This window comes from Phaethon lepturus, unplaced genomic scaffold (genome assembly GCF_000687285.1).
Source record: "Phaethon lepturus isolate BGI_N335 unplaced genomic scaffold, ASM68728v1 scaffold55352, whole genome shotgun sequence".
Classification (NCBI taxonomy): domain Eukaryota; kingdom Metazoa; phylum Chordata; class Aves; order Phaethontiformes; family Phaethontidae; genus Phaethon; species Phaethon lepturus.
Window position 1 is genome coordinate 1 of NW_010526625.1, and position 27,242 is coordinate 27,242.

A 27,242-nucleotide genomic window follows, 5' to 3' on the forward strand; every position below is an offset into this window, starting at 1 on the left:
TTTCCAACCTTAGTGATTCTGTGATTCTCATAAAACGTCTCACACAGTTACAGTTGAGTAACTGCTCTCATGCCAGATTTGTTCAGAGTCAGAATGAATTACATGAGTCATAGAGGTACTATGTTGTCTATAAACAGGTGTGAAATCAAAACTGTATGAATCTACTTGTGAACGCATCTCAGAAGTAAGTGGAGTTTTCAAGGGTTTAATTTTACTTTCTGATGCATGCCCCAGATTGGTAACTTACTTTTGTCTTAATTATTTAAGAGTGTGGTTATGATCTTTCTCTAAGTATACTAGCAAGATCTTCTGCCAGAAATGGCTGCTAAGGCATTGAAGGGTAATGTCAGATAATCAAAAACTTATCTCAAAGAGCCTATGGAGAATCGGCTACAGAACTAGGACAAACACAGGTCCATCAGACTGAAAAAAACATGAAGAGATATTACCATTCCCTTACAGTGATCAGGAGTAGGAAAAAAGCAGATCAATCTTCCACAGTTTCAATACCTTTTGTACTACAAAATGTAATACATAATGAATAACACCAAAAGGTACCTCCCAGTTGGCAACAAACATCCCACTGCAGTAACTGTTCACGTGGTACCATATCTGGTAGTCATGATTGTTCAAGTCCCGTCCCACCCAGCAGGAAATACCTGCATTTTTCTCCAGCTCTCTCGCACACTATCTCCTACTATCTTTAGCTTTTAGGTAACTATTCCAGCCACTTATGCAAATGAAGTGACATTTTTGCACCTTTTTAAAGATAATCCGATACTGCCCAGTATAAAAATCTCCTTTTCCATTGCTTGTAACATTGTCAACTTCAAGTATTTGAGATTAGATTCTTCAGGTTAGGTATCTGCCTTAGGCTAAATTCTTCACAAAATCCACCAAAATGTTTCAGCTATGTACCAGTGTGTTAAGAAAATCAATGTACTTAGCTCTTGATTTATATTAAGAATTAGCACATTTGGAATCTATTCAGTAGAAAATTATTTTATTTTTCCCAGAGAACCTTTATTAGCTCTCATAAATGTCAAGACACATCTTGGTAATCAAGTAAGGGGGTATTTTTAAATTTTAAGTTCTTATAAGAGGTACTGCCTGAAAGCTTCTGAATTATGTCTATTGATAGAACCTAAGACTATATTACAACCAGTTAATTATTTACAGCATTAACTTACAAACTGTATAGATCAATCTTCATTTTTACCAAATATGATGATATGAACATAGATGAAGCATGTTTTAAGGTGCCTTCCAAAACACAGTACTTTTTATTATACTAAATGCAGTAACTAATATTTTGAGGAGTTTTACACAAGATCTACAAAATACTCAAGGTAGCAATTTTAGTGACTTGGCCAGCCACAATCACTGTCAGTGGAGTAAATCCCTTCAATGTTAAACTACTTCCTTCTGATTTAACTCCACTAGTTTCACCGGTATTCATACGAGTAAAACCGGGAAAAGCACAGCCTTTGAGATCAGTGAATCAAGCTTTCATGCAGGAAAGAACCAACCTAATTTCTAATCTAACAAGAAATCAGACAGAATTGTGAGGCAGGAAGTGTCATTAATCACTTACAGGTTTTGCAGCATCCTTCTAAGAATGGTACAACATAGCCTCCAACCTGACCAAGAGAGAAATAAAGAGGAAAAAAAATTTATTCTTTTCAAACATTTATTCCCATAGATCTGCACTATTAGAAATATCTTCCAGATAAAGCTCTACAACATTATTCAGGCAAATGCAGCACTGGTCAATGGATGAAGGCTTGGCTGTAAATGATCTAACTTGGTATTAAGTGGTTGTCGCTGAATGCCACTAGGTATCACCAGCTATTAAAATGCCACATTTGGAGAGCGAATCACTGTGTTAAGTCTGACTCCATCATCTGTTACTTAGAGTAAATTCTGACTTCTTGTAGCGGCCATACTGACAATCACAAAAACCTGATTCTGAAATCAAAGCAGGAAGAAATCTCATCTAAATGAGAAGCCACCCACTTCCCATGGTGGAGAGTCATGGCTGCCTTCACTGCTGTAGCATGAAGCACTCCCCAGAGCACTGTGGGAAGAATAGTCGCAACTTTTTTAAAAGCGCTCTCAGGATTACCTTAAAAGGAGAGTTCAATTTTTGATGTCTACCTCAGTATCTCAAGCCATGATGATCTATCTTTCTACCTTAACTTTTTTAGTTTGCTTAGAGCAGCAAAAGGCTTTTCATCAGCTGTGTAACTGAGACTCTCTCTGAAGAGCCAATCCATTGTTATCTGTGAGGAAGAACTGCAGCCATCTAGTTCCTTTCGGACTGTTCCCTGCCGGTGTGCCATCATTCATTCAGGAGAGTATCCCCCCATCCACGTGTAAATGTAGAATTACAGACAGCAATATGAGATTGCTCCCTGCATACCTTTCCTGGCACTTAGTCTAATCTCATTTTGCAAATTCAAGGAGAGCTTTTGCTTCTGCAAAACTAGTTCAAAAAACCTTATGTCTCACTGTAGAAAATACTTTCCTGATATTCAGACAATCTTTCCTTTTCTTCAATGTTTTTGACAACTGTGATGAATGAAACTGCTTTATGCAGAAAATCGGTTAGAAAGGAGAAGTCCAACCCAGAAAAAGCATCCAAGTTCAGATAGCTGTATGAGGACTAGTTTGATATTACAAGCCTCTATGAAAAAAAAAAAATATTCTGAGAATAAGAAGAGGTGTCTCCAGCTGTGTAACTGGCCAGTCTGGTGACACACTCTATGTGTCTAGTTAGAGCTTTTCACCTTCAAACGTCTGGGAAAAAATGCAGGCATTGCAAGAATTTATAATTTCTCCCTTCTTGAGGTAAAATCGTTTTTTGTCAGTGTTAATCTTTTCATGCAAACATAAATCATAGCTGGAACACAAACAACACATTGAACACTGACCTTCACACATTCAGTTTCATTAAAGGGTGGGCAGCCAACTGAAGAGGAAACCAGAACTGGTCCTATTGCTGTGTTAGTGCATTCATATCTGATGCAGTTTGAAATCCAAACAGTACCAGGCTGTTAAAAATTGTAAAACAGAATCTTTACTCTGCAACTCATCAAAACCAGTATTATAAGTATTTTTAATACAATTCCATTGAATGTGATCTTGTCTGAGTGAAAAGTAGTACTTACAGCAAAATATAATTTAGACACATGTTAAAGTTCTGTTTAAGTACAGAACTTAAAAGTCCACTAAATATATAATGCTAAGCAGGTTCTAAAATAGTAAAGTTGACAATAATTCTCCGATACATCAAAATCCCTTAATCTTTATAGACAGCTACATGATTGACTCTCCAAGAAATTAATGTTGTGTACATGCAAAATGATTCCTAGTATCTGGACAAATAAAGCTGCTCCTTGCACATTTTTTATGGCAATGTGTATGTAGTATCTCATAATTTTTTTGTTTACTTTAAATGTTTTGAGGGAATAAGACATGCATAAACTTACCTTAAAATTGGAAACTGTGCCATTTCTGAAAGTGTAGAGACAAGACAAGTTCTTACAGCTTCCACAGCAATTTGTTAAATCTTTTGGAGGCTGATAGACTTGGTTCTGCCAAAATTAAATAGATTACTCCTTGTATGAGACCATCTTGCAGCTTGACATTTTACTATTGTAATGGTGAGGTTTTTTTCAGGTATCTGATTTGAGGGATGGTTTTTAAATAACTCTCAAAATCACAGAGCTTACATTTGTACACACTGTACATTCATGAAGCTTTTATAAAATACCTTTGACCTTAATTTAACTAAATGGGGAGAAGTTCCAACTCAGAGAATGAACTGGTCTTTCTAGCTTTTTCAAATATGAGTTTGACAGCTTACTTCAGGAACCACTGAAATTTTGACTTTTTACACATTAGACATCAAGTAAGTACATAATTAGAAAAAGTAATCTAGGTAATATTCCCATGGTAATGTATTATACTCTGTCAAAAGACAAGCTATCATTTGCTTATTTTTTAAACCTGATTTCACCACATTTAGAATTCATCTTCTATTTATAATTATTCTCTTCCCAATTCTAATTGAGCTAATGTCTGACAGGAATTTCCACCTGCATAATAGCAGCTAAAGATACACAGGGTTGCAAGGTGGCAGTATGCTATACACATTAGTTTGTATGAGATTTACATGGGGGAGAAAACAGTGAAGGGAGTCAAACTTTTATAAACTTCTATCATAACAGCAGTAGCATATCATTAGATGGAGAACTCAAGTTACTCTCTTGATATTGTTCCCATGACAGTAATCTACTCAACAAACTCCAACAAAATGTAATTAAGACCACCAGTCACAATATACATGTCCAAAATTCTGAATCTCTTACAGCTTTGCACTTGACAGCACAGTCTATTGAAGACACGTTTATTTGGTAGTATTTAGTGGAGGGATCAATCACATTTGTACAATAAGAAACATGGCAAATGCCATCTGCACTGTGTTCCATGATTGTCTGTCCAGGAAGCAGCACACCTCTCTCATTACTCAGGCAAACTTTGTCTCTTACTACAAGTAAACACAAAAATAAACAGCATGTTCAGGACAATCAGCTTGGTATCAAAAGTCTGTTAAAAAATGTTTCAAACAGTAGAACAGGAACAGGAAAAGCTACTCTACCTCTTTAAGAATTACGGGTCAGATTTTCAAATATAAACTGTTAATAGTAGTCTAATACTTCACTACAATCACCAAATTATTTCAAATATAACCATGCATGAAATCTAAATAAATATATAATATTGTATTAGCTGCACTACCAAAATGACAGTGCAGGCTTCTTCAACTGATTTATTTTATAAGTCTACTTCAGGATAAGAAATGTACGTGAGAAATGTCTATTTCTCCCAACTGATTCCTGAGGGTGCAGATAATTAGCTCAGAAGTATATATCTTTATTGTAGAAATCTAGGCAAGGACAATCCCAACTCTATTGGCCCACTGGGTGCCCCACAGGAATTATTTTTTCCCCAAGTTTTCCCAGATGCTGTTGGGCATGCTCTAAGATGAATTTGCATGGTGCTGAATGCTATCCTTGATCTTGTAAAGCACATAATCATGTCTACCAGCTCCTGGAGTAGTCCCATCATGCGTTAGCGGGACTTTTCTTTATGTGGACATTGTTGTGTGCGTGTTAGTTGCTTGCTGGAGTCCTTACTCCTGCTCACCAATATGCAGGCTGCTTAGTGACCACCACCCAACTTTCCCGAAACTGCCTGCTATTTCCCTGCACAGATCTCCTGCTGCAGGAACTAACAGAATACAAGGACAGGCCATAATCAACTAAATATTTAGTGAGGGGTCCTATTTTCTTCCCTTTTCTTACACTATTTGTGAATTATGTCAGTCAATTCTTTCCTCCTCAGCACCATGTTCAAAGTGAATATCCAATTTATAATTCCTAATTTACCTTATTTTACCGTATTGCTTTGAATTAAATTAATTTCTGACTTACCACATTTGTACTTAACACAGTTACAGATATTTTCTGTACTGTTCTGAAACTGTTCATCTATCTGAAGTTTCTGCCCCTAAGTGTACAAAAGGAGAAAAAAAAAAAGAGAAGTGAAATGACAGTGTTTTCTTATCTGTATGATCTTTTTCTTTTAAACACCTTTCCTTCAGGATTTGAGTAGCAGTATCTCTTGCTCCTAGAAACCTATTCAAAGCCACTTTCATCACCCATAGGGACATTTAATTTCATAATAATAAACAAACGGGAATTTTTTTTTTACACCTGAAAAACAGGAATGGTTGTTGGTGTCAGTACAGCAGACATTTAGGACAGAAAAAGACTAAGGCAGGCAAACAATGAAATGCAGTGGCTTGCCTTTGTACAGAAATGTCCGTGCAGTGTGGAGTGTATTCTTTCATGGAATAAGTTAATGAATATAGATAGTATTACAATAGCACAGATGTACTTTTTAATTTTGACCCTTATTGTTTATATGTATGCATAAGATTTTTCTCCCAGTTTTAAGATTTTTTAAGATTTTAAGATTTTTCTCCCTTCCTAGGACTCCAAATTAAAATTTTTATAAGTTATTCCCATTGCAATATTATTTTCTTGATAAAATAATGACAAGCAAAATCAAAGCATACCCAGTACTGACTGAGAACCTAACCCAGTAATGCTAATAAGCACTTTTGTAAGGCAGAACAATCCACAATTAAACACAGTTTAAAATTTCTGCTTAGTCAGCCATCTGAGTGCATGATATATTTTAACAGATTCACTATAACAAATATTATTAACAAAACACTGATGCTGTACAGCATTTGGTACTGACAATTAAAAACCAAAAATTTATCCTGGGGTACATGAAAGCAGTTCCACTCTACAAATACTTCAGGGCAGAATATGGTCATAAAAAACTTCAGAAATATCAATGCTATACAGCCATTTTATTCTGCAAGATATTTAAACTTAACTGGCTTCTTAAAAATAGATTTATCTTCTTGTAAAACAATTTTTAAAAGAAGAGAATGACATGGCATTTCATATTTCACTGATAAAAAGATCATATACTGATAGATTTATTAAGAAATTAATAAAAGAATACTGACAAAGAAGATTAATTTCATACCAGTTTGCACTGAGGTTTGGGAATGGTTTCGCATGCACATTCTAAAACAAAATATGGTAACAGAAACAATAGTTTAGAATATGCCATTTGCTTAAAACAGAGCAGAGAGAACAGAAATTCCAGATTTACAAATCATCAGTAAAGAAGTTCTGCTGGTTTTTGAAATACACCCATCTGGGAATTCCAGAATTGTGTTTGATTTCTATTCCATCTTGAAAACTAATATCAGCTTCTACGACCAGCTTTACTTACTACAATTTACAGTACTGTATCAACTGCAGTCCACCTGAACACATTAAAAAAAAAAGACAATCATTCTAGCTGCTAGCCTCCTTGCAGTGATGATAATCATTACAATCAATATAAAGGATGGAGAATTGCATTTAAGGCATCACAAAGAGATGTATGATCATAGAATCACAGAATGGTTTGGATTGGAAGGGACCTTAAAGATTATCTAGTTACAACCCCCCTGCATGGGCAGGGACACCTTCCACCAGACCACGTTGCTCAAAGCCCCATCCAACCTGGCCTTGAACACTTCCACGGATGGGGCATCCACAACTTCTCTAGGCAACCTGTTCTACTGTCTCACCACCCTCATAGTGAAGAATTTCTTCCTTATATCTAATCTAAATTTACCCTCTTTCAGTTTAAAACCATTAACCCTTGTCCTATGATACACTACTGTCTTTGCAAACTGGCAAATTCCTGACCTGTGAACCTAGCCTTTTTTTTTTTTTTTAAAGCCATAAATAATTTACTAACTCTTACAAAATTTTCAAGATAAGACACCCAGTTTGGACAGGCAAATTCTACAGTATGCTATCACCCTTGTGAAGCAAGAAAAAACAAACCAGGCAGATTAAGAAGTTCTGTATCATGAGATGACATTTCTATATCATTTGTTCACGAGTAGATCACAATGGTATAGCTGGCTGAAACCAGACTTAAACCCAAGAGGCCAAAGCTCTTGTCAGTGTCTTATTGCCTAAGACAACTAAAATGAAAATCAGTCATTTTACCACATGTCCGAAAGGGGCAGCACTTCTCTGGGCTCCATACCTCCACCAAAGACATGCCCAGCATACATTTGAATTCAGGACAACGATATATTTCACAGTCTAAAATTAAGGAAAAAAAAGTCTGATAAACACAAGGTTGTCATATTTTGATGAACAGAAATATCAATCTTGAGATAGTAAATTACTTATTCATAATAAATACCTTTTATTATACCTTTACTTGAAAAGACTAATAATTGAAATTTAATCATTAGCCATTAGGTAATAGTAGTGTGGAGAACAACTACTCTAGGCAAATATTTAAAACAGTTTAAAACTCCAGAATTTAGGGCCTGAAATTACTCACTTGTCTCCATGCTACAGATATTCAGATAATGCTTTAGGCACATGATATTTTAAAAGTAAAGATTATTTGTTCAGGACTACAGATGATAGCTTGCTTATATGCACAAGTGGAGCTGTATTTCTAATCCACCATTTTTGGCACTGAACATCCATACTACAAAATTTGACATGGTCTCAATCACTTAAAATACCAAAATCAAGTCAAACTTACTACATTGGTATGTAGGACAACATCTCTCTGTAGTGTTGTCATCCACAATAAGGACTTCTCCTTCTTGACATTTGGGTATTTGATCAGAGCAAGCCCCGCATGCTGGAGAAAACAATTATTTAAATCTAAAGCATCAGAAGAAATTTCACTACTGCCTAGGAAACATGCCTGTAAGTTTGTCACAGACGCATATGAACGAGAACAGAGATACTCTGCATTCATTCCTTATAGTCCCTATAGAAGAGGCTAATTTTCAGTGCAGCTTGCCTTTTCTTTGTCCCCTGCTATAAAGAATGAATACATTGTTTGTGAGTCAGATCACAACAAACAGGATTTTCTCTTCCTTTCTGTTATCAAAAATTTTGCCAGATTTTCTCTCCTACCAAGCCACCCTGCTGTTTTCAGGAATGCACCTCTGCCCAAATTATAGGACCTTTGATCCCCAGTAAAGGGCATCTCCTGTGATCCCAGGTGTTATCCTCCCACTTGAACACATAAGAACCCCACAATAGGTACTTTTCGATATGTACAGTGCAAAGACTCAGTATATCAAAAAAGAGACAGAAGGCTGCTGTGCGATAGCAAGAAGAGCCAAACACAGCACATTGCTATCACATGAACAAAGTGACCCCCTGATTACTGTAAATAATGGAAGTGTAATTCAAGTTTTCTATTACTGCTCAAATTTTTGCAAATAGAAGAGCTAATCAAGTCAACTAGGCCTTTGATTCATAGATATCTATGTACAAAAATAGAGTAAATTCAACAGGACTTCATTATCACATTATTATCATACAGAAAACACCTGTATGGTAACATCAGAACTCCTATACTAATGCCAAAAAAAGCAATTTTATTATTGAATTGAGTCATTACAGGCCAAATCCCAAAAGAACCAAAAAAATTTGCGTAAATACTCATATGGGATATTTACCATTGAATAAGATGGGCCTTAGCTGATACAACAGGATATAGGGAGCAAGAGCATATGTAGCTTCAGTCTTCTTTCAGATAAAACATTCATACAGCTAGTCCAATCACCATACATGGACAGTCTCTCAAAAAACACTCAGCTCCCTCATCCATACACTCCACCACCACTCCTCTACATGGACCCAAGAATACTACTCAGTTGCACAAAGCTGTTCTGTGACTCTTCATGGTTGTTGCTATTTCTTACATTTTGTAAACTTTAATGCCCAGTTTTTTAACTACTTTCGAGCCTTACTATGTTGGGAGAGCTAAAGGAAGTACAAAGAGCCGTAATAGGAAAAATAATAGTAGACACCATTGCATATGCAAAAACACATTTAGTCTCAACCAGACAGGATAGTGTACCACATATATACGAAATGCAGCAGGTATTCTCCACTTGAGCAGCAACTAATGTTTGATCATCTTGACAGCTTGGCATCTGCTCCATTGGTTCACATTTTGCTGGATCACATTCTGAAAAAAGTACAACAGATGTATTTCTTTATACAAAGTATAGCATTCCTCCTTTGTTATCCCTAAGAAATGGCAGTGTGGAGCAGAGAAATACTACAAGACACTTTAGAAAAACTTTTACCTTGTTTCGCAAGAGATCAAAGACACATTCACAGAATCATACAATCTTTGGGTTAGAAGGGACCTTTAAAGGTCATCTAGTTCAACCCCCCTGCAGTGAGCAGGGACATCTTCCACTAGAGCAGGTTGCTCAGAGCCTCATCCAACCTGACCTTGAATATTTCCAGGGATGGGGCATCACACAAGACTCTTCCATCATTACATCTGCTCAAATAGAAGCACAGACCAAACCTGAGCTTTTAGATGAGAAAGAATTTTGTAAACGGCCATACTAACAATGGTATCTACAGTAAATACCCTTTTGCTTCTAAGTTGATGTATTTAGTTTACCGAATGCCTTTTACAGGGTGAACTTTTTTACTTTTTCAAAAGAAACCTACCGCAAATGTAGTTGGGACAACAGGATTCTTCATTGTAGTAAGTGACCAGCTTTTCCAACCCATTACACTCAGGCATTAGGCGTTCACAGAGGCTCTGATTACAAACTGTTATATAAAGGAAAAGGAAAAAAAAAACCCTTCTAAACTATCTTATGCATTTATAAGTCGAATGGAGCAGTGGCAAACAGTATTTACAAGTTTGATACCCCAAATCTCCAAACACCACACATATGAAAACCACAACAAACTAGCAAAAAAACCTGAGGCAATATTCAGAAGTGTCCGGCATTTGCAACACTCTCCATGGAGGCAAAGTTATAGTAGAGCTGAGTCCTTGGGAGAATTAGAAAAAAATATCCTGTGGAAAACATACCCCGACATCATCCCAGGTGGTCAGAACATGAAAATAGCTTGTGATTTCTTTTTAAAGATGGACTTTCTAAGCTAAATAAGGATTTAAAAAAAAAAAGCTTTTATATTCTTTTTTTACTGCTCACTTTGTAAATCAGATAATCAATCAGCTGATCTTTTTTCCTAGTAATTAGTTATATCATTTATTTGTATTTGAATATTAAAAATAAATCAGTAGCCTGTACAGCTGAGAGAAACACAATTCATGTCCAAATAAACACAGAGCTATTTCAGTCTTTATAGCCCTTGTCCACTTCCTCTACCCCAAAACCTACTGGATATTGAGTCAAATAAGTACGAAGTTTCTACCGTTTTCTACATAATCTGTAAAGTCAAACAAAAGTAATTTCCATTCACTTCAAAAGTAGGATATGTAACAGGAAAACAAACCACAGAGAAAGGATATCTGCATATTCCAGTGGGCAGTGGTCATAATCATTAAGGAATACTTACTACAGATCTTCTGAGGACAACATGTCTCATCACCAGGAACAAGCAAGGCCACTTCTGCAAATCGCTGACAGTCTAAATTGTGAATATCTGAACAGTTGTACTCCACTGGAATAATGGTCTCACTGTCAACACATTTTTGCATACAGCATCCATTCAAAGAAGTTTTCCAGACCTCACCTACTGCATGAGGTGCTCCTGAGCTGTCCGTACAAGCTAGATCAGAAAATAGAAGTAATTCCTTTTTACTTCAAATTTTGAGCATCATTTTCTTCCACAGCAAGTGAGAACTATGAAGTATAAAAATCCCAGAGTTTTAAAGGCATCACCTATCCCCATCACCCCATAAAAAAGTGAAAGAGGAGACAGTCTGAGAGTGAGTTTGTATGGGAAAGCGAGACACTCAATTCACTACAGAGGATCAGGGCTTCCACTTTGTGTCTCCACTGCAAGGCTAGTCACTGAAAATCCCAATCCAATCCTTTGCTTTTAAAGCAGTGAGCTGAAACAAAGTTAATTTTATGTTTCACACAGAGCAAAATTATTATTAATTTAGAGTGCTTTACGTAATATGATTTATAATAAACTGCATCTTTCTGGTTTGTGTTGTTAGTGTTCAGTATTGGTCCACAATTTGGTGTTCTCAGGCAGAACTGTAATGAAAATAAGTATCAGTGCTGGCAGAAAGGACATAGGACATGTACACTTACTATTCAAAATGTGTAATTAACTGTTGCTGCATATCTTTTGAATGCCATTTAGTATCAATAGGTTGGACCCCTTGGCAAAGGGCTAGATGAAAAGGAGGCCAAGACTAACAGAATAGTAAAATGCATAAACATAAGTAAAACTTCCATTTTGAAAAGCATCCTTCAGCTCAGAGGTGAGCAAAACTGCATGTCACAAGGACATTCCCTGTTTGCTCACCTGGACAGTTAATGTTTACTGAATACCTAAGAGTCCTCAACTGAATGACATAAGCAAAACCCACACAACACCAAGCTGGAACTCAACCTACTACTAATGTAGTATCTGACCACTAACTTGCAGATAATAAAGAAGAAAACCACATCCAAACATACCACATTTTTCTTCAGGAATACAGACAGCAGTGTGAGCTCGGTGAAGGATGGTCCCTCCAGTACAGACACAGCCTTCTGTCAACACTAAGCAGGAGTCCGAGTCCAGGGAAGCAACCTCGTTATTCTGACAACTATCTGCAACCTCACAGGCAGCTATACAAGCCTGATAGGAGAAGTTTTCAGAGCAGGGGAAGGCTAGGACAGAAATAAACAAATCACTCATTCTGAAGTTGTAATCACATGAAGCAGTACCTAAAAGAAGACATTATTATCTTCTTGTCAACTTCCTGTGCTTACTGGTTCAGTAGGATCTACCAACCTAAAACACCGTTACAAACCAATTACCTTCTGCATGACAAATTCAAACAAAAGGAAGTTGCGAACACTTCTCTTCTGTAGTAACATTTTCATCAGGCTTCAGTGTGCATTTTGGCAGTAAAGATATCAAACCATGCAACAGTGTTGAAGTAATTTAAAATTCCAAAACACTTGCAAATACTACACAGATGAATAACACAGTGTTCTGAATCATTCTGAGTACTTTCCAGTGGCTAAAGAAAATGCAGTGATTACTAAAAGCAAAGCTTTGTCAATGACAAAGATATGTATGTAAAGACAATATTTAATAGATATCCACATTAATGAATCTCTTGTATGTGTGTGTGATTTTTAAGTCAATGAACACAGTTAAATTTAACATTCTTTATACTACTAATGTAAATTCATTGGCATGTTATGGATGCATGCAGGAACAGACCAAAAAAGCATCTCATTTTACCTTCTGCTGTTGAAAACTTAACATGATCTCTCATCGGTTCAAAATGGTGATTAAAGCTGCTTAAATATGGCAAACAGAGAATGACTACAAATGGCAACAGTGTGGTTCTGTGAACTACCAAAATATATGATCCTCATCATGTAATAATACCTAAATCATACAGCAAGATCACCTGGAATCGTGGTAATGAGTTCGCAAAGGGACTGTCTGTTCAAAAATGAAGAAGGTTCCAGTTTAGACTTTTAAAGATTAACTGGGAGAGTTGATTTTATTCAGCTCCTCACAACTGAAAATAGCCATAATACCCCACAGGAAATAGCTCTTAGAGCCCTGTAAGCAGAGGAACTCAGGCTTTAAAAAAATCAGTCTACAGCATATCCAGATGTAATTTCATGGTTCTTCCTTGCTAGGCATGCACCACCAGAGGTCATCGTAGTATAAAAGCAAGAAAGTGATGTGGCCCTTCACAATGGATGGAATACATAACTATATTTACAGATCTACTTTGTAAGATCTTTTTTTAAACAGTTATTTGCGAGTAAAATCCATACAAAATGAAGATTTTTTTTAATTGACTGTTTTTAAGCTTCAGATTCCATGACTATTATTTGCATGACATGCCTGCATGAAGCCTGTACACATGTACCCACCTTAAATCACTTTGAAAAAAGACATCACTTATGATTTCTATTTACAGTGAGTTCTCTTATTTTGAGGGATGATGCTTCATCAATAAATCTTTCCCTTTTCAAGCACTGAAACTACAGACCTCACTATGTCATTACTGCATAGGTGATCATTGACACTGTTTTACTATGTTGCTATGGGAGATGTTTTCTGCCAGGATACTCTAGCTCTCAGGTTTTACTCCTTACTTTCCATCTAATCTCAAAGGTGTTTCATTTCTCTAACCCCTTCTCCAAAGACACAGCTTTCTGGAGCAGCATCAAGCAGGCATTACCAATTCAAAGTACCACAGAACTCTCTCTCTGTGGCTTCCTCTTTTCCACAACCAATTGTGTTGTGTTTTGGTTTTATCAGTGGAAAGTGGCTAAGAGAAATAAACACTACATTGTGAGTGCATTTGACTTCTACAGTTAGGTATATTATAAGCCAGAGGTAGGCTTCTGAGCAAAGTTCATTAGCTTAGCTTTTCCATCCGTGAAATGGCTATAATGATCTTAATTCCTTTTGCACACTGCTTTGAACTGTATCAACAACAAAAATGTTGAATTTATTATCTCAATGATGACTTCCAAAGTATGTGAGGACTCAAGGAGCACTAGTATTTTCAACTTACAGTAACTCTTTTATTAAGCAAATTTTGGCTCTGTGAACACCAGAGGTACACACATACATGTAGAATACTTACGGCAGTAATCAGAGCTCCTCCATTCTATACAAATATTAAATTTGTTGCACATTGCCACATAGGCAGCTAGCGAAATGCATGGATTTTGAATGTACTCAGTGTCTTGAACCCATATATCACAGAACAGCTCAGGTGGAACCTAACAAAGAAAAAATAAAAAATATTGCACCTTCATAGAGACCCTACTAAGTAGGAAAAAGATTGACCTATTTAAATATTAGCTACAAACAATGAAGCTAATGTTCTTGGTTCACAGTAAGCAAGAGGCCACCAGCCTTCATTGGTATTCACTGGTACACAAAAAGACTCGACAAGTATGTAAAAGTAAGGCTTCCCGAATGTTGAAAAAATATAAGACATTCTTACATTTTTCAGTTTAATCTCTTACAAGTGCCATGGCAAGAGCTAATACAGTTTTTCCAACAGAAGTCATAATTACTAATTGCTCCTTGTTCTTCCTTACCTCTATATTTTTGTTTATTTTTGGCCTCATCTTCATCAAACTCAACAACATACACAAGCTGAAATGGTAAATGTACTCATGTATGCACAAATAAATTCATTATTCGCACACTGTGAGTTTGTTATTTGCTTTCGGTTTGCTTTAAATGGTCTGTTCTAGCCTCTCATCTCTCCAAGCTGGAATTCCCCATCTCTAAAGCCTTTGAGCATGTAGGCTCTCAGATTACCTATTGCGATTTGGAACTTGTTAAATTACTGAATACTTAAGGACTAAGCATTTTAAGGATTAAATCCTAAGACTATTTTATTTTACTTTCCTCTATATCATATTGATACAACTGAATTAGCAGGGACTGATTCATAAATTAGATGGTATTGTGAAAACTAAGAAAGATGTATTATGAATTCTGAAAGTGTTAGTTGCTTATTGCAACTCTCCTATGAAGCTGCCACACTCTTCAATTATTTTTACCTTGCAACTGTAGATACAAAAAAGTATATATCTCATTCCACAGATGTGGTTACATGTAGTTTCACAGTGATGAAATTATCAAGTATACAAAATTATATCAGCACTGCATCTCTCTCAAAATGTAAGCTTCCGAAATAGTTAACATACATAAGGATGACAGCTGCTGAAGGTCTGGTTCAACACCATTCTTAAGCACTCTGAGCAGTCCGTGACTGAGCAATTAGTTTCCTGATGCCTGTCTTCTCCAACATACTTTAACGTGTCTGGCACTTGCCAGCTGTCTATAAAAGTCGATGGAGCATTGCTTTTGCTTAAAACTGTCCTGTTGGGCAGCATCAGGTCATTTTCCAAGCTTCTATCACAAAAACCTGTGTATTACCAGAAGAAAAAAGCAGGTTAACACAGTATATTTCATTCTGAAGTATGTTTGAAGTGGCATATTCAAACAAGTAAACAGCTTTTAAAAAACTTATCTAACATGACAATATCACAACCCACAACAGATGTAGAAAGTCTCTGGTAGCATCAAAATACAGAAAAATTAAGCAAAAGTAAAGATGCATCTATGAATGGAAATCTATTGCATATCAAAGAACTGTTCAGAAAGCCCAGCTATGGCACACAAACTTCACCCCTCAGTTGCACAAAGCACTAAATAAAAATGTATTTTGAAAAAGGTTACAAAGCACCTCTATGTATAGCAACAGATGAAAACCGTAAATGTTATCAGCAAAGGAAATTCCCATAAAATGCCGAGAAGTTTATCTGACACTGTACTTCATAAATACTGTGCTATTCTACCTATGCTTTGGAGAAGTCTTAAGCATCTATTGGCTTAAGTGCTACCACAAAAGTGCAGCTTTTCGCACTTCTAGGCAGCACCACATTTGTTTCTGCTTCAACTAAGGTAGCTGGCAATTTTGAAAAGGAATGTGACACCTGAAGAGTGACTTTGGTCAGCATAGAACATCCAAGTATTACAGTAGACTCCTCTGGAAGGTCCTTTAAGAGTCAGCAGGTACAAAAAAGCAGAATGACGGATCAGTCCTCCATTCTTTTTTCCTAATCACAATTTCTGAGACTTTTGTATCAGGCTTCTAGAATCTTTTTTTTTTTGTGATGTCTCCACAACCTTGCATAGCAATTCTAAATATTTATCTGTTCAAAAACTATTTGTGGATTTAACCCTTTTCTACAGATCTGATCTGTTTTACTATTTTTCACCAATTCTTGATGTTGTGAGCAAGCCATTGACAATCAGTGGTACAGCAATAGGCATTCAGTGAGTAAAACAGCTTTTGAAAATGTAACCATTATTTGACCAAAAATGTTTCTGGTTGAACTTTTTGAGGTTGTGAGTCTATGCAACACAAATAGGAAGTACCTGATGGTTCTCAGAGACTTCAAAGAATTGCTGTCGTGTCTGGGATATCTTTTTCCACTACTTCTCTTACACATTGACAAGGAGACTTAACACAGCAAAACTAGGGTTTCACATTTGGCTTGGTGGGATCTGGTTGCAGCTAAAACTGACATGCCTGCACTCTCCTTCGCCAGTTTTGATATCGAGATGTTCATGCTCCCTTCCCACACCAGCTCTCCACCAGTTGCCACGCTTGCCCAATCCTTCCACTGTAAAAGCCACTGTTGTCTGACACAGATGCTTGGTGCTACAAAACTGTGACAGTTCTTTCAGGTTTATCATTTCCACGAAGCTGAGAAATGGGGATCTACCAATACTGCAGTTCAGCCAAAAGACATCAGAAAACTCAAATACAAGAAGCAAACACAGAAAGCACAGGCGATCAGGGTAGACTAATTTATCCTGAAAAGATGTAGTACAACCAGCTCATTTAAAGTAGGCTCTGGGAAGTTGCATCAGACAGCATTGTGCAGGCAGATCTATACAGAGAATGCCAGTCAAAGATGAATACCAGACAAATACAGCACATTTTCTGAAGAAGTTGTATACTTGGAACACCATCCACAGAAATGTGTCATCATCGAGTTAAAGCACCTGTACACCAGGAACGTAATGTTCCCAGTTCTCCCTATGACAGTAATCAAACAGGTAAAGGCAAAAGAGACTTTCAGTATAACTTGATGAAAAATAGTCTTCACTTTCTTGTTTCTGTTTGATCTAATTACAATTAAACAATTAAACAATTAGCCAAACAGAGCAACAATGATTTTGTTTTGAAAACAAAAGTTAGGGCAAATTACAGATAACAATCCAATTTCAAAATGGCAGTAAATTCAAATTCTGTTCCTTTGTGAGAAGCACATTACTGTCTGCAGGACTTGGAACTGGACTGAGCTATCACTGGTATTTGATACTGAGCTACAGGCATTTGCCCTTTCTGAAACTGGAAAGATATCCACTGTAATTACATGAACTCTGTAACCCTTCTTTCCAGCTCCAATTTACAGCAGATAAATTTACAGATTCAGGTGTCCCAGTGGGGATTTACATCAACAAATACATTCTTGCAAAAGCTATAGCACCAACAGCTTATTCAAGGCTATGCTTTTTAGAAAAAAAGAAACTAGGTGAAAATACTAAGCAGACCTAACAGAGTGCAACATGATGGTTATTCAACCCAATACTACTAAGAAATTCCCTCTGAACTATTTCTTCCAACATATAAACTAAGATTAGTTGTCTCAAGTTAACATTTCCTGTGAATTCTGACCTTTAGAAACTGAAAATAGCACATATCACTTCCTGTCAGATGGATATCAAATACTGAATCTTTAAATGACCTTATTTGACATTATGGATTTATACCTGTCTTACATATTTGTGTTTGGTTACAGCAATCATGCCTGTGATTCAAACACATTACAGTCAGATGCAACACTATGGGTAGAAAGTGATTACATGGGTAGGTATCAAATATCATTTCAACAATTAACAAAATTAATAATGATTTAATTTTCATAGTATCTTAAACTTTGCCATGATCTGCAATAACTTTTTGGCCAGATCCTGCAAAAGACAGTTTATATAATTAGGAAAATGTGCCTCCCTAGCAAAGCATCTGAATGCCTTTATTTCTTGCTCTACTTTATACTTACCACATAATCCCAAAGCTCTTGGTTCTCTGGTACTATTAAACTCAATAATCATCACACCTGTGTTGTGAAACCACTGAATTCTGATTTTTGTTGGTGTCTCAACTGCATACTTGAAGCCTGAATCCTTGACTTTGTATCCATATTTTCTAACAGTAGGCCAAGCAAATCTTGAATTTACTGTTATCTAATACACAGAGAAAAGAGGTTAAACATCAAGTACCAACTGCTGTAGGTAGAAGAAGTAAGGCCAGATTCTCAACAGCTTAGGAATCAAACCCATAATTAATTGCAAAAGAAGTCAGGCTCGCCTCCACAGAGATAATATAGGTACTAAAGAGACTAAGTTTATGTGCCTTGCTCTGTGACTTACCTCATTAACTGTCCTTGTATCACGGTTTGACTCCTTGAATTTACAAGCAATTTACTGAATTACAAAGTTGGAACAATGTATTATATGACCTATTGTGTCCTACTCTAATATTCAGTATCCACATGAGGAGGCAGTTGATTACAGAGTACGATGCTATTTCTAAAAGGCAAACAAAAACAAACCCCAAAATACTTACTTTTCTACTTAAACGATTGATAATAATTTCGTTTGATACATAGGTTAGATTCAACATCGCCAGGCACAAAGAAGTTGAATTTGAATTACTCTGTGAAGAAAGCAAAAACTACATCAACCATAGTCACGCTGAGCAAAATCTTTATACATTAGCTGCTTATTGTTTTTAGGTACTGGGGCATTAAGGATTTTGAGGGAATATATTTTTAAGGTGGGAAAACTGCTGCTGATTGCAGTTTCCAGCCTGGACTACAAAGTTGATCTGGATACCATTCTTGTAAAATAAACAAACAAAATATTATGATCTCATTGTGTTCAGCAACTATGTTGTATCACCTGATCTTGAAATTACAGCAGAAATAAAGGTTTTCAGGAAAAAAATATGGCAGACTAGCTGTTTGGACACCGAAAGATATGAACTGCATATCTCAAGGTGAGCAAGGAGGAGACTGGGAATGACGAATCGATATGATACATGTACAGTACAGAAGTAATAGATCAGAAATACATGCATACTTCCTGAGCTACAAGGTGCTAAACAAAACAAAAAGCACTGAATACAAAAGAAAAACAAATCTGAAAGTCATAAACAGATCTCCTTTTTCATATCAATCATATTGAGCTTCTGGAATTAACTTCCATAAGGTACTAATAGGGACCAAACTTTGTGATGGACATTTATATGGACATCAAAATTATCTAGCTTTCATAGAAGAGACTGGAGTGTAAAGAGCTTTGTAAAGGCTTATGACAAATTTATCTTTTCATGACATAAAGCCAAACTACACTACCCATTAGGCAGGATACCCATTAGGGTTTCTCTCTTCCTTCTCTGAAACGAGTATTTACCCCTGTCAGAGACCTGGAATGCACAGGGTGGTCTAATTTAGTCTGACAATCCTACAGCCTTTTCTGGCTCTGAAGATTGGTGTTTCCACTGCAAATTTCTCCATATGAACATAGTTAAAAATCATGCACTGAAATACACTGGTGGTACACTGGTACACTATAGTGGTACTTATTATGTGATGGCATTCACAGAAATGACTAATAAATATTTATCCATTTAATCTCTCACCACACATATAGTAAGACAAGAGGGACCTGCCTCTCACCTTCCAGCTGTTTCAGAAGGAACTCTGCATATACAGTCAGGTGATTAAATGCTATACAATTCACAAATGTCAAAAAGTTTAAGTGCAATTCATAGATATTAGAGAGAAGTGAGTAATTAACCGCAACTATGTAGTATTACTATGCCCTTTCTTTTAAGATACATCTTATTAGCAACTGAACACCGTTTGTTAGATGATAAATGTTAGTTACCGTTTTACAGTCAATGACATGGATGGTTATAGTTTCATCCTGAGTTTGACTAACAACGTAAGATGCTTCTTTGAATAAAGCCAAATGGTTTCCATCATAGGTTACAATGCTCAGATCAGAGAAAATTGTGCAACGACCTACAAAAAATAAAAAGAAATTAAATGTTTTTTCTAACTTATTTTAGAATTTCTGTAAATAGTACAAAAAATGAAGATAAAACATACAATAACTTTTATAAGATTAACTAGCTTACTAGAGTTTCAAATATGCAGCACACATATTCAGCTAAAATTGATACTGTTGCATCTCTGTGAACGGACAGCAGAGTCAAATCCTGCATATTTCAGTGGGACAACCTGAACACCTCTGCAATCAGTTATCTTCTTACAGTTCTTGCCAGCAAAGGTTTGCAATTTTTACAAACCCCAAGCTAGCAAAAAACATGAATGACAGTGGATCATGCCAGATCCTTAGCCCCCTTTTGGTCTTGTTCTTAAGGCAGGAGCTCACATGAAAACCTTCCTTCTTCCCGATCTTATTGCTAAAGCTTTTGTGTTTCAAAGGGCTTGGAGTTCTACTCCTAGTTATTTCAAACTCTAGAGCATAAGCAGAAATTTGCATTGCTTCTCTCTGCGTCCTTTCTTTGCTATTACAGATTAAATTGAATTTCTTTAAGCTTTGGATTCTTCCTGCCCAGTTCTAGATAATTGATGGGAGTGACTACAGTACAGCTATGCTTCCAGAGTCCCCAAATTTTTAACAGAGCTAGTTATCAAGAGTCTAGAGAAGTAGATACAAAATGAACCAAAAAATCCACTGACTATATTGACTAGGTGTGCTCTTCTTAGACAGAAGACAAGATGGGTCTAAGTAAGACCCAGACATGTCCACTGCAGATACCTAAAGCTAGGTAACAGGAATAGCCTACATTAAAGGAGCATTTTGATTTCATTTCCCTGGATATAGAACTAGAATTATAAACTGCATTAGGCAATCTGAGAAACCTGTACAATATGCATGTTCTATTTCAAGGCCATAGTATAGAAGTATCTGTTCTTAGCCTTCTTACACGTGCATTAAATTGTTACCTAAATTCACTTCAAAAGTACTGCATAATTAAAACTTACATGCACATTCCCACTTCGGGCAGCATCTGTCACCATTCATTTGAGTAGCAAATCCTAAAACTCCACAGCTAGGTTGAGTTGTGTTGTATGGGCAGTTCTGCGACTTATTAACTTGTATCAGCTGTCCATCCAAGCAGATGTGTTTTATGCACTCATTCTCTGTGATTGGCTAAGGCATATTTAATAAAAGATACAGGTTACCATTCTTACCAAGCTAGTATCACAATATTGCAGAGTATTTGCTCAAAACCGGGACTCACATTCTTCCATTACAGAATACTTATGAATCGCTGTGACACTGAGAGAAGCTACAAGTGAAGAGCACCTTTGAAAACCTGACCATTCTGAGGACAGTTTAAAACCACTGCCCTGTTGTAAAGCAGAGAACAGCATTATTGAATTTTTACCTTTACATTAAAAGAAATTGAGAAGGAAAAGTATGGAAGGGCATAAATAGGAGTAATAACAGGGACTTCTGGAAAGATGTAATTTAAGGAGGGCAACGTGCCAAAAAACTGCCATTGAACAATATGAAGCACTGTATTTTGTCAAAAAAAAAAAAATTCTTGTAACAGTCACACTCAGAAAACTGAGGCCTGAAACATAGTGTATTATAGCACAAAAACCATTATGCACAAGGAAAGCATCCCAAGTTTCAGATATAACTGAGAAAATAATAGAGCTCCTTGTTTGATACAGATATTTTAAACGCTAAAGATCAAAGTGAGTCTCTCAAATTTTTTTTATCAGTGTGTAAAAGTAACCAAGACACATTCAAAACCAAACAGATAAATATTTCGTTACTCACTGTACAAGTTTGAAGAGTTGCTGTTTCTCTAGGCAGCATAAAAGCTGATGCTGTGGCTCCTGATACTACTTCAGCTGTTGCCAGTCTATCTGAAAATGTTGTAATCAAGCCATGAAGTGGTTTGGTAGATAAATAGGCAAATGAGGAAACTGATGGAGCTGTTGTGTCATTTGGATGGTCAGACATCATTAGCGGTGAACTCACAGAAGGTGTTTGCACCTCAGGTGATAGTTCAGGTTTTGAAGTTTGAGTAGTACTCATCAATGACACAGCTATAGAAGAAAAAGGTTTTGGTTCAGAGGATGAACGTATAGTGGATGGTACTGATACACTTACATTAGAAGGAACTGCAGTTGTGTTTGTGAAATATGGAGAGTAAAATGTCGGAGGTGCTTCTGGAGTAACAGGAACATCTTGAGTATGGACAGCTTGGATTTCTGTTGTCAATTCTGGCTCTTCAGATTTTACTGTATCAAAGGGCACAGCTCCTTTTGCTTCTGAAGTAAGAGAAAAATAGGTGGGCTTCACAGAGCTCGTGATGGATTCTGTTACTGCTTCTGCTTTGTCTGAAGCTGCTGATACAGTACTAAAATTCTGCCCAGTACTGCTCATCACTGAAGAGACTGAAGCTGCAGCTGATGAATGGGCCATAGCCAGCAACATTGTACTTGCTAGAAACGTGGAACTGTAGGCAGTGGTTGAAATGACTTGCTTAGGCAACACTGCAGTTCTCTCTGTACCACTTTTGCTCGTCGATGTGGATGGCCCACTCCCCACCACAATGGGAATTTCTGTTGTTTCTGATAACAAAACTGATGAAGAGGTTGACTTAGATTCTGGTGAAGCTGTAGTTGTTTCAAGTGTTTGACTTGAATCAAGTGATTCAGTAAACGAGGCCTGCTGTGTGAATTTTAGACCAGTACCTGCCTCTTGTGTGGAAAATGAAGGAAATGCTTCTTTTTTAATTGTTGCTAAAGAGGAGGAAGCTGCAAGAACTTCTGGTGAGGAAGGGAGAATCCTGGTACCAAAAATCAAGTCAGCTGCTGTTCTGGTTGGGACTGCAGACTCCAAAACAGAAGTAGTTCTTGATACATATGGCTGTGTGACTGAATCAGTTAAATGCAACTCTTTTTCAGTTGGCAAAATAACTTGTGTAGGACCTACAGAGGTAAGCAATATACTTGAATGAATGCCTTCAGGTAGTACGGTGATTAAGGGGTATGAGGAAGTCAATTCTACTGTAGCTTCAGTTGTGCTAAAGACACGTTGTGGCTGACCAGTGGATTTTGTTAGAGTTTCTGGAGGATATTGGTAAATTGGGGTACTGCTTTGCCTTGTCCATGAAGGCTCAGAAGTCTGACAACCAAGTTCCATAGCCTTCCAAGTAGAAAAATGTGGTATAACCATGGTCTTTGTGGTCTGTCCTGAAAGTTTGTCCCCTGAAGATGTCTGCCAAGAGAAGGGGCCTACTGAAGATGGAGGAAAGGATGGCTGAGCTGCTGCTGCTGTAAGTTTTACTGTATTTGTTATACTCTGGACTGTAGATTTCAATGCTGTAGAAACTATTTTAGTTTCTACTGGATATTTTGGTGTGGTGGTTACTTCTGGTATCATTTGTGTTAAAGAAGTTGAAGAAACTGATTTATCTGATAGATACAGAGAGGTGGAGAAAGTGTAAGACTTTGTTACTGGAAGTACAACAGAAGGGGAGAGAGTTGATTCCTCTGTCGTTACTTTTTTGGTTGTTATGAGCTGACTGCTGAATTCAGAGGATGGTGAGAATGTGGCATAAGTGATATTTAAAATGGCTTTGCCTGGCAATTTATCATGTGATACTGTTGTTACTGGGCTTGATTGTTCTATTACAGTGGATAAAGTAGAGAAAGTCAGAACTGGAGAGGTCTTCTCTGTTGGTAACATAGATTTTGCTATAGTCGTTCTTGGATATAAAGTGATCGTTTCATGGGATGTATGCATGGGACTGACAGCTGTCACTGATACTTCTTTTCCATATGAGGGTAGTGAAGGAAGAGAAATGTTTGAAGACATTAGAGAACTTGATGGTGAAAAAGGGAAAGCAGATGGCTTTCTAGTAGAGATGCTAATAATTCTTTCCACTTGTGATTTATCAGGCTGTGTTGTCAACAATGTGGTTTCAGTTCCACTAAGGAGAGTAAGCAGAGATCCAGTGACGGATGTTCGTTGAGCTGACTCTCTTTCTGTAGCTACGAAAGGAACCCTGGTGATTTCTTTTGATGGGATAGAGGTTTTCACTGCTGATGCGGTAACATTATCCAAATATGCTGAAGTGCTTGTCTTCACTGTACTTGAAAGTAGAGTTGACTTGTATTCGGTAGATGTTTTTCCAGAAAACAAAGTTGACTTTGCTGCTAATTTAAAAGGGGATGTTATTTTGGATGTTACCTCAGACAAAGGTGTCGCTCTGACAGTTGTCGCCACAACAGGATATTTAGTGTATAATGTAGTCAGGAACCCTGTTGTGTTTAGAACTATGTATGAGGGATATCCTGTAGTTGAAACAGTTTTAAATGTTTTTTTTAATTCAGCTGAAGCTGGAGAAGCAGGAGTAGGAACAGACATTGAAGGTCTCTTTGTAGAAAGAGTGATGGGTTTTTCAGTTGTAGAGCTGGAATGTAGTGAATACGGAGGGAAATAGGAACTTGACGTATACTCCAAATGCGATGTTGTTTTGGGAGTTTCCTTTTTATGAGTTGTAAATGATAGAGTTGTTTCTGTTGGTGTCTCTTGAGTTTGCAGAGTTGTCTTTGGACCTAGAGTTGTAGTAAAAGGTACCTCTGCAGTACGAGTCAGGTGTTGAACCATTTCAATAGGAGGTTCTGTAACTGCCTTTCCTAATGAAATAGGTGGTGTGGATGTTGGTGAAAATGTAGTTTGTTCAGTTAAAACAATTGCTGCTTTTGTTGTTGCTGAAGACACCAGTTTTAACAAAGATGAAGTAGTGATCACAGGAGAAAACGATGTTACTGTAACATTGGCTACTGCGGTGAAAGACTGTCCTACACTTATTTTTGTCCCCTCTAAAGCTCCTGTTAGGTTTACTAGTGGTGTATATGAAGGCATGCCTAGACGTTGTGGTATGGAAAACTGGGGCAGATATGCAGTAGTTTTTTCTGTTACTGATTCAAATGAACTGGGTGTAAATGTTGCAGGTCCTTCTGGTTTTACTTGTGCTTCTTTTGTGGGAAGTGCTCCTGTGGCTATTTCTGATATTTCCATTATTTTAGTTTTGACTGGTAATTCTGTTGTTCTAAGTATAAGTGGTGTCCCAGTAAAAATAAAAGTAGAAATTGGTTTGCTTTCCGCTTCTGTGCTTGTAGTCACTGCATGTGTAGCAGTTACTGTCTGAGGTTTTGTAGCCCTCAATAGTTTAGTGGAACCACTACTGATTGGTTGTATCTTTGTGGAAGTTACTGAACTGAGAGTAGATGGAAACAATGGAGAAAAGTAAACAGGAGAAGACAAGCTTACACTAGATTTTGCTGTCCTGGACACTGCTGTTGTGGTTTTCCCAGATGTCATTTCTGTTGACTGCAAAGAAATATTTGGTGATGAAGTTATGGTTGGAAGTGTTGTATTAAATGAAACATCTGAAAATTCAGTTTTCCCTGTAGCTGCAGTGAGTTGCAGTTTTGAAGCAAGTGTTGTTTCTATGCCCTTTGCTTCAGGTACAGGAAATGAAGTTACAGCTTTACTGATCACTGACAAGCTTGTACTTGATGTTACGTGTGAAACTGCTGGTGTTTGAATGCTGGGTGGCAAAGGTGTACTATCATCTGCAGGTTCAATGCCTGAAATCAGACAGACACAAGTAAATAGCAGTCTGAAATTTATGAATAATTATAGTCATGAAGCTAGCAGAGCTAGAAGGAAGTTATGTTAACTCATATAACTCTGAGCTTTTCAACTGCCTTTAAACTTCTAAAATTTATAGACAAATTAAAAAATAAATTAATTAAATCATTTGCTCCGCATCTAATGTTACTCTTCGATGAAGTGAGAACATCCTTCTTAGTTTAAATTTGTCTCACATTTTTGAGGAGTGAAATTATTTTAACTAAATTGTATGTCCAGTGAGCTCAAGATTCATAGAACTAAGGTCATAGTTAACACAAATTTAAGCACCAATACTTGAAAATTTGACTAAAGACCTAAGAAATTAATAAACTAAGTATCATTCACAATATATATATATATTTTCAAACATACAGTCTTCAAAATACACGCATCTTTGAGTGATTTCATCCAGCAACATATTGAGAGGACAGGCAGGGATGCATCCTTCCACTCTAAAAGAAAAACAGTTAGCATTAACTAGTTGAAGAGTATCTTCTGGATTAAGCATTTAATTTTAGAAAAAACACAATTTAGTTATAAAGTATTTTTAAGTAGACAGTCTTGTTCTATCTAAATCTCATCATCTCAGTATACTCCTTCAAAATGTCATTGCCATGTCTTCCATTCTCACTCAGATCTAAGCTAAACTCTGATCTAAGCTGAACTCTGTGATACTCAGCCTTTGAAATGAATGGTCACAGGTTCAATAGTAAATGCTATTGCTTGAAATGCCAAACATTTTTGCACATCAAAATGCAAATACCAGTTTTACCAGACTTAGCACAAACTCCAATTGGAAGGAAAAGGCAAGGACAGATACAGCTGTTATAATGTCATAATGAAAAAGGAGGGGCACAACTACTTGAAATAAACTTGTAATCACCTCTCTTTATTAATGCTTTACTACACACACCTCCAGCTGGAAAGTTACAAATATACTAGTCATTCCAGAATCTGACAATACTTACCTAACAACTGAAATGTCACTTTCATGTAGCTGCCACAGCAGGTTTTATTCTGTTTCTTTTCTCCTTCTCTGACCTCCTTATATAAGAACACAGTCCCGCTATACTGAGCCTACATCTGGTCCATCATATTCTTATTATGCTGCATATTACCCAAATTACATACCTTTCCATGGAAATAGAGATACTTACTTTGGTACTGCCTGACAGTTTTTTCCCAAAGGGTCCCTGCATGTCTTGAAACAAGGGCTTGTACAGACATCATAATGCCATTCACATGCAGAATGGGATAGAAATTGAAATTTAACAT

General features: G+C 36.9%; 1 protein-coding gene across 1 annotated transcript; it reads right to left on the bottom strand.

Annotated features, from left to right (window-relative positions):
* Positions 1-1,594: 1,594 nt before the first annotated feature.
* On the bottom strand, positions 1,595-27,242 carry LOC104614794 (otogelin-like; the record flags this gene model as incomplete). Its single annotated transcript, XM_010283111.1, has 23 exons — positions 1,595-1,640; positions 2,934-3,053; positions 3,492-3,596; positions 4,374-4,552; positions 5,499-5,574; positions 6,631-6,671; positions 7,656-7,754; positions 8,212-8,313; positions 9,550-9,660; positions 10,161-10,265; positions 11,025-11,237; positions 12,104-12,298; positions 14,254-14,392; positions 15,335-15,555; positions 18,266-18,449; positions 18,832-18,921; positions 20,157-20,293; positions 21,284-21,452; positions 22,092-22,363; positions 23,285-23,793; positions 24,055-25,921; positions 26,340-26,419; positions 27,125-27,242. Coding segments are annotated over 23 exons (5,178 nt in total), but the record flags the coding sequence as incomplete, so codon positions are not given.